At 40.2% G+C, this 13426-nt stretch overlaps 1 protein-coding gene across 6 annotated transcripts in view; it reads left to right on the top strand.

The window, feature by feature from the left end:
- pkp4 (plakophilin 4) overlaps positions 1–13426 on the top strand; it is an 83254-nt gene that overhangs the window by 54139 nt on the left and 15689 nt on the right. For all 6 annotated transcript variants that reach the window (XM_061723608.1, XM_061723607.1, XM_061723606.1 and 3 more), the window contains 4 exons: positions 7593–7763; positions 10449–10659; positions 11581–11713; positions 12703–12916. In XM_061723608.1, coding sequence (XP_061579592.1) covers positions 7593–7763; positions 10449–10659; positions 11581–11713; positions 12703–12916 — 729 coding nt within the window. The remainder of the gene's footprint in view (positions 1–7592; positions 7764–10448; positions 10660–11580; positions 11714–12702; positions 12917–13426) is intronic.

Below are 13426 nucleotides of genomic sequence, written 5' to 3'. Positions count from 1 at the left end.
TGTTGGCTGTGTAGTCAGGAACTGGGATGAACTCCAGTGCAATAAAGTCCATGAGAAAGATGGGCTATGTCATAGACCACGCAAGTGCACTTTCATGTGATATGTAGACCTGTTTTGTTTTCTCTTTTTTTTATGTGGATGTTAGAAGAAAAACGCTGAGCATAAATTATTCTTGTTCTTGGGGACTTTCCAACATCACCTTTTTTCTTCATCTTTAAGTTTAAGTGAAGTTAGCTACTCCACAACATCCCTGTCACCTGAGGGTTAAAAAAAAAAAAAAAAAAAAAAAAACAGCAATAATTATTTATTTCTGAAGGAAATAAGTTTCTTTTTGTTGACAGCAGTCCAGTTTAACTATATTTGGTATATTTTGCTTGTATCTCTCTAAAAACCTCTGGGTACATCGTTCCGCACCTTTCTCAGATAGAAATGAACTGCTTCTTTCTAAATGTTGGTTACAGCAACCTTGCCTTGTTCCTTGTTTGACCTGAAAAGGCCGAGGCAAGTGCTGGCAGCTGGGACTTGTCTGTGGACATGTCTTGTCCATATTGCTGGCTTGTGCTCTTGTAATGTTGCAAACACTTTGGTGCTAAAAGGTGTTTCTTTACTCACGGGGAATGTTTTCAAATAGTTATTTTTAGTTATATCCCAGCCGTGTTGACATAGTTTGTATTGAAATGGATACTTGAAAGTGCTTTGATGGACTTGAGCAAACCCAGCCAGGTTTCTATGTCCTCTGTTTGCTAGAGTTACCGCAGCGTATTACAGTCTTTTATGTAGTTTGAATAGTTCATTACCAGTAAACAAACAAACACACGCTGCTCCGGTGATTGATAATGTACCCTCGAGACCCAAAGGGGTTGCCAGCCTCTGTCCCGCAGCCAGAGTGAGGCATCAGCCGAACACCGTTATTCTGTCATCCTCATTGTCTTCCCCCCCTAGATTCTCAGCTCTCATCTTCCCCTCTACCTCCTCCTTTTTTTCCCACACACACACCATCTGCACTTTCCTTTTATTACAGTAATTTGTCACTGGTGTCTCATGAGCCATTATAGTAGGAAATGGGATGATCACATGATCACATGATCAAAGTAAATGCAAGCACTTCAAGAGCACCAGCTTAAAGTTAATTTTATTCTTCTCCTTGTTCTTAGTTCATCAAGCATTTTGTGGGTTTCCCTTTCTTCTTTTTCTGGATTTCTATTCCTTTGCTTGTCTTTTGTTTCTACACTTCAGCGCCCTTTCTATCCCCTTGTCTCCTCCTCCCACCCACCTGGTTCCTTTCTCACCACTCATCGGCATGATGTCATGTCTTCGTTTCAGAGCAGAAAAATGAAAAACTTGTCCTCAGTGAGGTATACTCTGAACTCTTTCCTTTATTAAAACACAGTGGTACAAAGACAAATAGCATATCTGCCCTTGAGCTTACCTTGGAAGTTTCGACTGCCCTACAATGTATTCTCATAAATATTCTCGCTTTTATGCTTAGTGATTTCTGGTAATCTTCTCAGTTTTATTTGGAGAGTTTATTTTGCTCTGAGAAGGTTTTAGAGCGTTATTTTTGTTGAAGAATGCATCCAGCTGCGCCTGTTTCGCTAGAGGAAGCACGCGCCAAGCCACCGCCGCCTTTCATCGGGCCTCTGCCAAGTGTAATCTGTTAAAGCCACGGTGAGAGGACTGAGGGGGAGAATTAAATGACTATAACACAGAAGGAATGTGGGCCATTCATCCTCAACAGACAGCAGTATGTTATTTCTCCCTGACAATTTGCAGATGCTTTTAGAAGTGACTGTAGCCCTTCTATCAGGGGAATGGTATAAAGAAGGCAGACAGATTAGTCTCCTCATAGGTTGTTTAAATGTAGCCACTTTCAGTTGTCAGGCTGCTGAGAAAGAAAGATAGGCATGAATTCTTCTATGCAGAGGATTTTGTTCCTCTCACTTGCTCACAACGGTGCCAGAAGCCCCGGTTATGTGGCCAGGCTTTAGATGGGATGAGAAGTCTCTGGTGGTCCTAGACAGCCTCATTAACCCTGTTTTCATTTTTATCCACCCCCACTCTTCTCTTACATTTTGCTGCTTTTCTCTCTGTCCCTCCCGCCTTTCCTCATGTCTTCCCACTGCCTCCTCTCTTTCCATGTCCTCACCCTCTTCAAACCTTTGAACAAGAGAAGCTGAACTAATTTCCTGCCAAGCTGCAGCTAGTAGCTATTGTGTGGAATACCACATAGTGAAAGGCTTACTTGACTATTGAGTACGCCACTGCAGCACACAGCGGAAAAATGTTCTTTCCTCTTGTTTTACTCCCTATCCTGCATAACAACTTCAAATTTTACGGCACTTGTTGATATGCAGCGCCTTTGCTAAGTGTTACAAATTAGGAGCCAATTGCAGAGATTGCAGCTGCAGAGTTGTATTTACAAATCCAAGCCAGGAACAAATGTAGACTTTCTAAGTTAGAAAAAGCAAACTAAAACACAATATGCAGGGATTCTGATATTTATTTCGACTCTACTTTTTTTTTTTGCAGTCAATGTGAAAAAAGATGTGTCCTGTCTTTTCTCTCAGCTTAATTTTTGATACAATTTTTTTTTTTGTTAATATAGATCCATTTTCATTTCAAACATGTGATTGCAATCATGATTTGGTACAAAACCAATGTCCATAAAAAGCGGAGTCTCTGAGGAGCACAGATGACCACAAGATCTGCACTTTTATTAGATGCAAGAGAAAATTATTGAAATGCTTCAAAAAGTAATGGTCCTTACTCACGAAACACATGCAGAATGAATTTGTGCATAAACCCTCGGCGGAGTGAAATTTCAGCCTTCATAAAAATATTAGTTGTTCTAAACTTTTCATATGTGCAGACAAACTTTGCCTCTGACCAAACGTAGAGCTTGCCTAATAGATGTTACAACGTGAATCCATTATATTGACAGTTATTTTCACAAAATCCAGATACTTTTAGAAGGCGTTTTAAACCTGAAAATAAATTACAAATATTTTTTTTTTTTTTTTTAAGATTTTTTTTGGGCTCTAGTGGCCCTTTATTGAAGTTGCAGACTGGAAAGTGGTAGAGAGAGAGAATGGGGATGACATGCAGCAAAGGTGCGCAGGCCGGGGTTTGGACCTGCGACCGCTGCAGGAGGACTATAGCCTCAGTATATGAGCCACTGCGCCACCGAGCGGCCCCATAAATGACAAATATAACACTTTTATCTTAAAAGATGGGTATTTTGTATAGGCAAGTTCCAGACTATGTTTCTTAAGAAGTGTATTAAATGCAGCACATCATCTGGCTGCCACAACGCATGTGATATAACACATGATATGACAAGTCGCAGGTTACCATCAGAGTTTGCTGCGACTCCTGTGGAGGCATCTCGCTGCTTCCATCTGCCTTGATTCCTGATAAAGATGTATCTCCAGTTATAGCTCGGGACAGTGCAGTTGTCAGTAGCAGAGTTTACCTCAGGATGCCCCCCCACCTGCTACTGGTTGCAGAACTACTTTGTCAATGTTGAAAAATGATCTTTTTTTTTTTTTTTTGCATCCAACAGATATTCAGCAAGGGGAGTAAAAATGGTTTGAGATCTGTTGGATGCAACAAAAAAAACAACAGAATCCACGGCATTAGTCACTTCTTTTCAAGCTTTTCTGGTCCCTGTCATAGCGGCACTCACAGAGCACAATAAAATAAACAAAATATTGCTACACCTGAAAATCTTTCTTCCTCCCAATTGTTTTTTTTTTCTTTTCTTTTTTTTAAACGTGAGCCATAGAGATTCACCTTTACGTGTTCTTATATAGTGCTCCCAGGGAGAGATTAATGTTAGTTAATACCAATGGGAAAGCATTGTCACTTTACGACTGATAGGTATTTGGAATCTGAAGGATTTTCATGGTATCAAGGGTATGAGCGCATGCCTTAGCTGAACAGCCGTTATCTCTAATCCTGCATCAAGAACTGTCATTCATCAATGATATGATCACATGGACAAACCTTATCCATAATTGGTTTACATAACTGTTTTCACAAATGTCACAGAAAATGTATTTGTAAAATAAAACATCACAAAATGTGTTACGGCCCGACAAATCAGTCCAGACCAGATATGAAAAGGGCCGTGCAGACTTTTATCAGCAACAAGTGCATCATCCAGAGTCTGCGATGGTACGGTAGTAGGACGTTGTATCAGCGCTCATGGGACATTTACACTTCTGTGCTGGTAGCATCAATGACAGAAGTACAATGGTGTTTCAGAGCAGCATGTGCTGGCCGCTGGACCGCATCTTTCCCAAGGACGTCCATGCAGCAATGCAAAAGCTCATTCTGCACACATCACAAAGGCATAGCTGAGGAAAAAGACAGACTGAGTACAGCGTTTACTCGTCTGCCGTCCTGACCTGTCCCCAATAGAGAATGTGAGAAGAATTCTCAAATGACAAATGCCATGGCAACGCTGTGTAGCTACATACCGTAAGATGTGTTTCCAGGACAAATGGGACAAAATAACAAGTGAAACGCTTGAGGTGTCCTCAAAAACTTTAAAACATCATAACTTGACTACATTACAAAGTTACAAAGCGCAATAAAATATGTGTATTAATAAATGAAATGCGGCTAAGGCAGATTTAAAAAAAAAAAAAGTACAAAGCTGAAGTAATTTTATTTTTCCACCAAATTGTCTTTTTATAATTTGGGCTTCTAGTTTTCAGCCAAGATGATCGTAAAGCCAAAGAAACATCCACCCAAAAGTAATAATTTTATCTATTTAATTTATATTATCAATCATTGAGAACTGGTAAAATAAGAGTATTAAATAATTTCCTTTTCTTACATTTGCTGCTTTTACACTTCCCATTGGAAAAACGTGTGAGCTAAGACGGCATGAAGGGAAGCCGTCACATCCTCTATTCTGCACGTTGTGGTGGAGAGGCCCTGCATTGATACAGATGGTGAAAGGCTGTTTCTGTAAAGTGAAAGTGAAGCGTTCACTCTCTTGCAGCCTCAAAGGCCGCACCTTAATCAAGAACGGGCGTGTTCACACGTGCATTTTAGTTTTCATCTGTGATTGGAGCTGCAGAAGGTAAACACTCATCACTACTGAACAGTCGTATGAGAAACGACGTTTCCACTGGCAATTAACCGAGCCACTGTAAACAACTTTTAGTCTTAACGGATAAAGACTGAAGCTGATATTCCTTCCAGGTATTTAAGAATAATGATCCCCACTTTTGTGAGGTTGTTGCATAGAATAACTATAGAGGACGACTGCTGCTACTGAACCCAAGAACCCAGTGACGAAATGCTTTTTTGTGCAATAACACTAGACATTTGAAAAAAAAGACATTTCAGGCTTCAAAAACATCAACATCTCACAGAAGTTGCTAATTATTCCTTGCGCTGTCTTTACTTCATCTACTTCTGACATGTGTTTTACAATTAATGTCAGATTAGGTTTAGATATATGTATCTTTGTCCAAACATGTTGTCCAGTTATGGTCACATAAGATGTGGAAAGCCTAAGTACAATCTCAGAGTTCATAACAAATGAGTGACATCACAGGCATCACATCTAACTATAGCTGAGAAAAAGTAATCAAACAGCTTAGTTTTACATTTATTTGAAATGGGACTGCTTCAAACAAATCAAACATAAAAATTCAAGGTCATCCTCATGGAACAATTAAAAAAAACTAACTGATGTCCACAGACTTATTTAAGCTTCAAGGCTGTCGTATTTTGATTGTAGTGCTCTATTTATAAATTACACTTGGTTTTAAGATCCATACATATTAATCTGGAAGACTTGTCCTCTTGTCCTCAAGTTTTGCATTTCCTTCTGAACACAGTTATACTTACTGAACTCTCAACAACTACAGAAATAATACTGCAATATCTCTATGACAGTTGTTAACAATTCATTATAATCAAGCCAAGTAATTATTTCATGCATTTTCATTCCTTAACACGGTCTTCTCACCAAACTGCTTCACTGTCCCTCTGGATCTGTTTCTCTCTTTTCGAAAGGTGCTTCACAGGTCAGGCTGAATCTCCTATCTTCATCTAAAATCTCTTCTCCCACTGCCCCAAGGGGCCTGTCTACACTCAGAGGAGGAAAATGTGCTTATTTATTGTTTCCTAAGTTTCAGACTGTGACAGGAATCCCTCATTTAGCTGGTTCTGCATGGCAGACTTGGTGTTTAGAGGCAGTCTTTTCCTGCGCTAATGCAGTTGGAGAGGACCCAAGCGACATCTGTGGGCTCTCGAAATGTGCAGTGAGCAGTAAGTTGCCAACTGTATATCGGTCCGCTGGGGTTTCACACTTTCATGAGCTTCACTGATGTGCGCTTTAACACAAACAAACATGGACTTGCAGATCACTTATGTGAGTTTATTTGGACAAAAATTGGAAAAAAAAAAGACGAACCTCTTTGTAATCCATCTTACCAAATCTAATTCCCATGCTTTGCTCATTATTCGTGCATATATATTAACTGCCCACAGGTGACACTAAACAAGTAAAATCAGTGGGACATGTCTCGGTAAACCTTATAATAAATGTGTCTGTAGGCGGATACTTGACAGAGTGAGTGAACATCAACTCAAGAAGACTGATTGTTAAACTATTTCACAACATGCTTTAATTTCCTGCATAAATTAAAGCATAATGAATGAAAATCAGTGGTTGTCAGTCAGTGGGGGGAAAAAAGAATCAGGAACCGGTTTCCTCTACATCTTGGTGAGAACATGGGTGGAAAAATATAACAAGATTCTGAACACTGACGCAGATAAAATGAGATACTAAGTGCTGCAGACAATGTCATGAAAATAAATCTGATCATACTCATTATCTTCCAGGGCCGCCCACTAATCTGTTCCTGCTGGTAAGGGCAGGTTATGGAAATGCTTAGAAAGATATAAAATATAAAAGTTCCTTTTTACGTACGAGTTCATGTTCTTCAGGAATGTCCACAGGAGCTTTAAAGATGCCGGCCACAAGTATTTTGTTAACTGCCTGGAAAAAAAAGCTAAAGAAATTTAAAAAAACAGGAGCCAAAGGTGGAAAATTAGGTTGAATTTAATACACACTTTATACAGGATGGAGAGGCTGACCTTGTTCAGGTTCGAACAGGAAGAAATGGAGAGATTACATAAACACCATTTAGATCAGACTTTATAGGTATCAATTATTTTATCATCTATGTTTCAGTTCCTTGGTTTAAATGGTTATGATATCTTTTTTTTTATTAAAAGAGGATGTACAGAGGTGTGTTATTTTGTGTCAATGCTGGTGTCTCAATAAAAAGGGGGAAAAAAAGAGCTGGTTCCCAGTGAAAACTAATAAATTTCCAATGAAAATGAAGAACGGGTTTCCAATGAGGAAAAGAAACAGTCTCCCACGATTAATAACACCAGCAGAAAAACCTGTCTTCCCATCTTCACCAATTTTCTCCTTGATGTGTTTTAATAATCACAGTTATAAGCTGAATATTCCCCACGGCACCTCATACTATCTGTCAAATCTCTTTACCACCCCGATGCAGGTCGTTAACCATTTGGTGACCATTCTCCCACATCTACAGGAATTCGGAGCTCGTACGCCAGTCAGCACAGCCACCTCGGCCAGGACATGAGGGCCACCATTTCCCCAGACCGCCACATCGGACCGATCTACGAGGACCGGACTCTCCGGGGCCCGTTGTACCGCAGCCCCAGCCACACGCAGCAGGGCACCCTCTACAGGAGCAGTTCAGGTTGGTCCCACGTTATACTTGAGGTCAATATAAATACATGTAAAGCACAAGACTACGACGGAGTGATAGGGCCAAACTAAGACAAAAAAAGGGGAAATTACGAGAATAAACTCATAATATTATGAGAATAAAGTCGTAACATTACGAGAATAAAGTTGTAATGTTGCGAGAATAAAGTCGTAATAGAATAACGTCGTAATATTACGAGAATAAAGTCGTAATTTATGAGAATAAAGTCGTAATATTATGAGAATAAAGTCGTAATATTATGAGAAAAAAGTCGTAATATTATGAGAATAAAGTCGTAATATTATGAAAATATAATTTATGAGAACTCTAACAGGAAGAGCATCTTCTCCCTGTGTTAAAATGAGGAATATTGAGCATCTTGTGAAGTTCTATTTATATATTTGTAATATATTTAATATTACGACTTTATTCTCGTAATATTACGACTTTATTCTCGTAATATTACGACTTTATTCTCGTAATATTATGACTTTATTCTCATATTATTATGACTTTATTTTTTATTTTTTGTCTTAGTTTGGCCCTAATACTCCGTCGTACAAGACAGATGCTTTCACTGCATTTTTTATGTGCCGCTAAACAGTAATGGTATTATTTTTCTGCAGTAGTTTATATGAATATTGTTGATGAATTCCTTTATTTACAGCAAAATCGTCATCAGGCCATGAAATCTTTACTGAAACACTGTTGAACAATAACATTTGATACATAATCGTCAGCTACAGTTTGTTATCACAAAAATAAGTTAGAAATAGTTTATTTCAGCCGAGTTGCTCTCTCTTCACCATTCTCCAACAGTTTTGAGTGTGTTTGTGCATGACAGATAAGGAAGAAATTATTTTCAAATGTACCAGAAACTATACGAGTTTCTTGTTTCCCTCTACTTTGCTTTCGGGTCTCCATCTTCATGCAGGTCAAGTCCAGCTCAGATTTTTTTTTTCCCTCCCCCCTTTCTCATCATTCAGTTTAAATCAAACACACATCTTCGCATGGACCGCACTTTCTTTTTGTTATCAGGTGCAGATGTTGTCTCAGACTTCAAATATCTCAAAGCATTTGCCCTTTAATACGAGTGCCCTTGGCTCTGGTGTATAGTCTTCTTGAGCGGAGCACAATCCCTTTGGCCTTCAGCTATGTGGATGTTATGTCACTGTTTTTTTTGTTTTGTTTTCCTAATTTTCATGATACATCCCTCTCTGTCCCTGCACTGAATAAATGCATGTGTTAATGGAGTTATTCTGATCCGTCATTTCAACACAAAGGAGTCTGTTACCCATGTGCCACACAAAGCTCTAAAAAAGGGGGACACCTCGGTTATTATCCACAGTCACATCTTTTCCCCATTTCTCCTGATATTGACGCTCTCGCTTCAGCATCTCTCTTGCCTAAGATACACATGCACAATATCCACTGACACACACACTCCTTTCAGCCGTCTCCTCGGCACTCCGGAGATCCGCTTGGACCGATAAGTTCACTAATAAACGCTGAGCTGTGTAGAAGCTATACAAAACCACGGTGATGTGTTTTTCTGCAGGGTGTGTTGAAAGAAGGCGCGTGTGGTGCTGCTGCAGGGTTGTTCAATATGGAGTCCTTGCAAGACCTACCTCTTTGGAAAAAATCCAATTTGAGCCTTGGATTTTCTCTATGGGCCATTTCTCTGCTTTCCAAGCTTGTGCTTCTTTTGTGTTAGCCGGAGCGAGATTTATGCTAAATGCAATGTATGGATCTTTTGCAGAAGGGATGTTAAACGGGATCCAAATAGTCTTGGTCAAATTGTAAAGCTCCACTCTGCTGTTGATAATTTGCCTTCCAGTGTTTCTGTAAGGTTATATTTTGGGCGAACGCCACATTGCAGCCTTTGAAGCTGCTGCCCAACATAGAAGAGCAGTGATGCGAGAAATTGTGTTTTTGGAGTAGCACCACAAGTTGACGTCTTGGTTCCTGGTAGGAGGGATTTGAGCACGCTCGTGCCCAGTTTTGTTGGATGGCTGATACGGATCTGAGCAACACAGCAGTCATGCTGGCACGCATCACGTGGCTTCTGTGAAAAGGAAGGCTAAATCTTATCAGCTTGTTTATGCAGCTCTGTCTTTGTGACTTGTGTTTTTTTGTTTATTAAATAGGTTATATCATCACTTAGAGCAAATAAACAGACTGAAGGAATGCTTACTCTCAGAGCCATCCACGGTTAACCAAATTCTAGCTGCTTTTTGGCAAATTTATATTAGGACTATGTGGTTTCAAAGGATCAGCAGGGCAGTGAATGAAGAACTTGTGGATTGTTGAGCAGGTTGAGTCCTTCTGTTCTCTCTGAACGCCGGCAGGACTCCCCCTGGTTTAACAGAGTCTTGTAAAAGCAAAAAACGACGAGCAAACATGTCTTTGAAGGACGAGAGCTGTGCTTTCTGCAACCACAGGAGCTGCGTTTTTTCCTCATCATTAATTGGTTCCAGACTTGAGAATGTGCAGAGTATGTTGAAACGGCGGCATGTTTGTATTTTCAGTCTTGTTCAGTACCTGTACACAAATGTGCAAAGCTCAGAATTTAGCTGAAAAGGTCTGGGCACAGCTAATCTTTATTAATATTGCTTCTCATCTTTGCATGTGGTTTGTATATTTGTTTAACATGGATCAATGTTCTTTGTGCCCCAGGTGTTGGGAGTCTGCAGAGGACCTCCAGCCAGCGCAGTACCATGACTTACCAAAGAAACAACTATGCTCTTAACTCTTCAGCTACCTATGCTGACCCGTACCGCTCAGCACAGTACCGACCGCACGACCCGACCTACTCCCGGCCGCCTCTCGTCCTGGATGACGATCCCACCCGCTCGCCCTCAATAGACAGTATTCAGAAGGATCCCAGGTAAGCATTTTCTGCACCCCCACTGGTTACGAGCCACTTGTTGGTTCCTAACCAGTGTAGCGTATCGCGACCCAGTGGTTCAGAGAGGCTACTTATGCTTACCAGGCATCCCTGCTCTGTGGGGTCAACACCAGTGTCCTCTTACTATTCAAACACAGAGCGCCCTGGGAAGCCACACATTAAGCTGGCTCAACGGTGCCCGGGCCACTTAACAATAGATCCTCACATGCGCCAAAGTGCTGCGTTCGCTCTTGCCGCACAGACATGTGGATTGACATTTGAGTAAACCCCTGACCCTGCACATTTACAGCTGTGTTTACACTCGCATAGGCCGCTGCGCTGTAACTGCCTCAAATCAGTGCAGCACGGGGGTTTGCTGAGATTCAGGTCTAGTCAGGAAGTCCAACAGTGTTGAATTTCCTCTGGAATATTTATCAGAATTACTGACCCTGAGGATATTTTCAGCTTTAGCTTACAAAAAAAAAAGACAAACTAGGTTGTCTATCCTGGGACTTGCTTGATATAATGCACACTGAGCAAGGCTGCAACTTTTAACTTGTTATCTCCATGTCTGCTACATTTCCTCTTTGCAAGGGATATTTTCCTAAATAAATAAGTGTGAATGCATTTCTGAGTACTTGGTACCAGATAATCAGCAGCGTGAAAAAAAAACATTGCTTCAGCTGTGTATTTCCAAAACCGTTCAGACGCACTCCTCCTTCCTACCTTAGTGTTTGAGCAAAGTGGGCTGTTTATACAGCAGAAACCAGTGGGGACATCATTTCTCGGGTTTATCAGTTTGCCCTGATGTGTGGACGTGTTTATTTAGTGGAAAAATTAATTTTGCTTTTCAAGGAGGCAAGGCACTCTTTGCGTCTGTTGCCATGCTGATGCCTTTTTTCACCCAACTTGTACTTCCAGGGAGTTTGCATGGCGTGACCCGGAGCTGACGGAGGTAATCACCATGCTGCAGCACCACTTCCCCTCGGTGCAGGCCAATGCAGCTGCGTACCTGCAGCACCTGTGTTTTGGTGATAATCGAGTCAAGACTGAGGTAGGCGTCGCGCAGCTGCATCGAAACAAGTCCACCTGATAATTATATTCTACTATTTATTTATGGTTTTGGTACATTTTATTTGGCTGTTTTTATTTGGTTAATAGGGAATCCACATATTATTATGTACTATTGCTTTTATTTTAGCAAGTGCCATGATTTTCTTTCTATTTCATCCATTTAGCTAAAAGTTTTTCTCATGAGGGAAAAACCTACGAAAGTTTGCATGCATCAAAATGTGAGGTACATTTATATATTTAAAAAAAAGCAAGGAAGGGCAAATAAGCTGTAAAAACTTAGTGGAAAGTTTAACTTCAACTTTGACTGCACCTGATTGTTTTAATTATGCTTACACGCAGTTTTTATGTGCAAAGAAAGACTATTTGCAATATAACTGGTCTCTTTTTTAAAATAGTAGCTTTCCTTCTGCTGATGAAGCTTCATTTTCTCTGAGCAAGAGTCGTCATGTACAATAAAACAGGTAACTAGAGCTGTGAACCTCTAGTTACCTGTGAACCCTCCCACCCCCACAAGCTGGTGAAAGATATGACATTTTGATTGGAAGGCATATAAGAAGAATAAGATGTAAAATACAGAAGAATACACAGATGTCACTGTATTGTACTGAATGGTTCAGAATACTGAGAGGAGAGAAAATTGATAGGTTTGCTTTGATTTGAGTATTCAAGCATACTGTGAAAAGATGTGTTCACACTGTGCACAGAAGAAAACGTAAATTCATTCATTCTTTTTGCCTGCTGTCCCCTGTGGTTGAAGCTTTTTCCGTGACCATGGATTAGCATTACTTTTCCCTCAAATATGATTTTGGTTTGAATAAATAATTATATGTGGATTCTCTTCTCATTTAAATAACTGCACTACTTTTGGTTTCCATTTAAATACAAGCTGAAAAAAATAAGTGAAATTAGCAGTCGGTGTACTTTCAGCATCTGCTTTTGGGGAGTAAATATTCACCATTTCATCCACAGGTGTGTCGACTGGGAGGAATTAAACACCTGGTGGACCTGCTGGACCACAAAGTCGTGGAGGTTCAGAAGAACTCTTGTGGGGCTCTGAGGAACCTTGTTTATGGCAAAGCTATGGATGACAACAAGGTCGCAGTCAGGAATGTAGGAGGCATCCCGGCGTTGCTTCGACTGCTGAGAAAGACTGTTGATGCTGAAGTACGGGAGCTCGTCACAGGTCAGTCTGCATCTGTGGAGAATGCGTGTATTTTTTGAACAATTTTTCAAAATGAATTCCACGTTGATAAGCATTTATATTAGTTATTCTTATCAATTCTTACAAATGAGTGTGAAAATTTCTATTTAGCAATCAAAGCGCTGATAATTGCATAGATATTTGCAGAGGTGCGTGAATGCAGGGAGTTCCTGAAGGAGTCCACAATCCTCTCCTCCCTTTTTCAACAAATGTGTAGATGTAAGAGCTTGTTGTGGTTGTAATTAGAAGTTTAAACCAATATATTAGCAACAAATCTAACATATAGTGTCAGACAAGGGATGCTTGTGCTTGCAGTTCCTATGAAGACACAGGTGTTAAAACAGTTGCACAACTGTTACTCATTGAGTGTGATACAAAGCAGTTGACACCTACCACATGTTCCCATGCCACGCTAGCATTTTGTACTGATATATTTCTGTAAGCAAACACTTTTAACTACGCCATACAGGTTATTTATCGAGATGCAGGAAG

This window comes from Cololabis saira, chromosome 6 (genome assembly GCF_033807715.1).
Source record: "Cololabis saira isolate AMF1-May2022 chromosome 6, fColSai1.1, whole genome shotgun sequence".
In the NCBI taxonomy this organism is placed as follows: Eukaryota; Metazoa; Chordata; class Actinopteri; order Beloniformes; family Belonidae; genus Cololabis; species Cololabis saira.
This window is presented reverse-complemented; position numbering and strand designations above follow the sequence as displayed.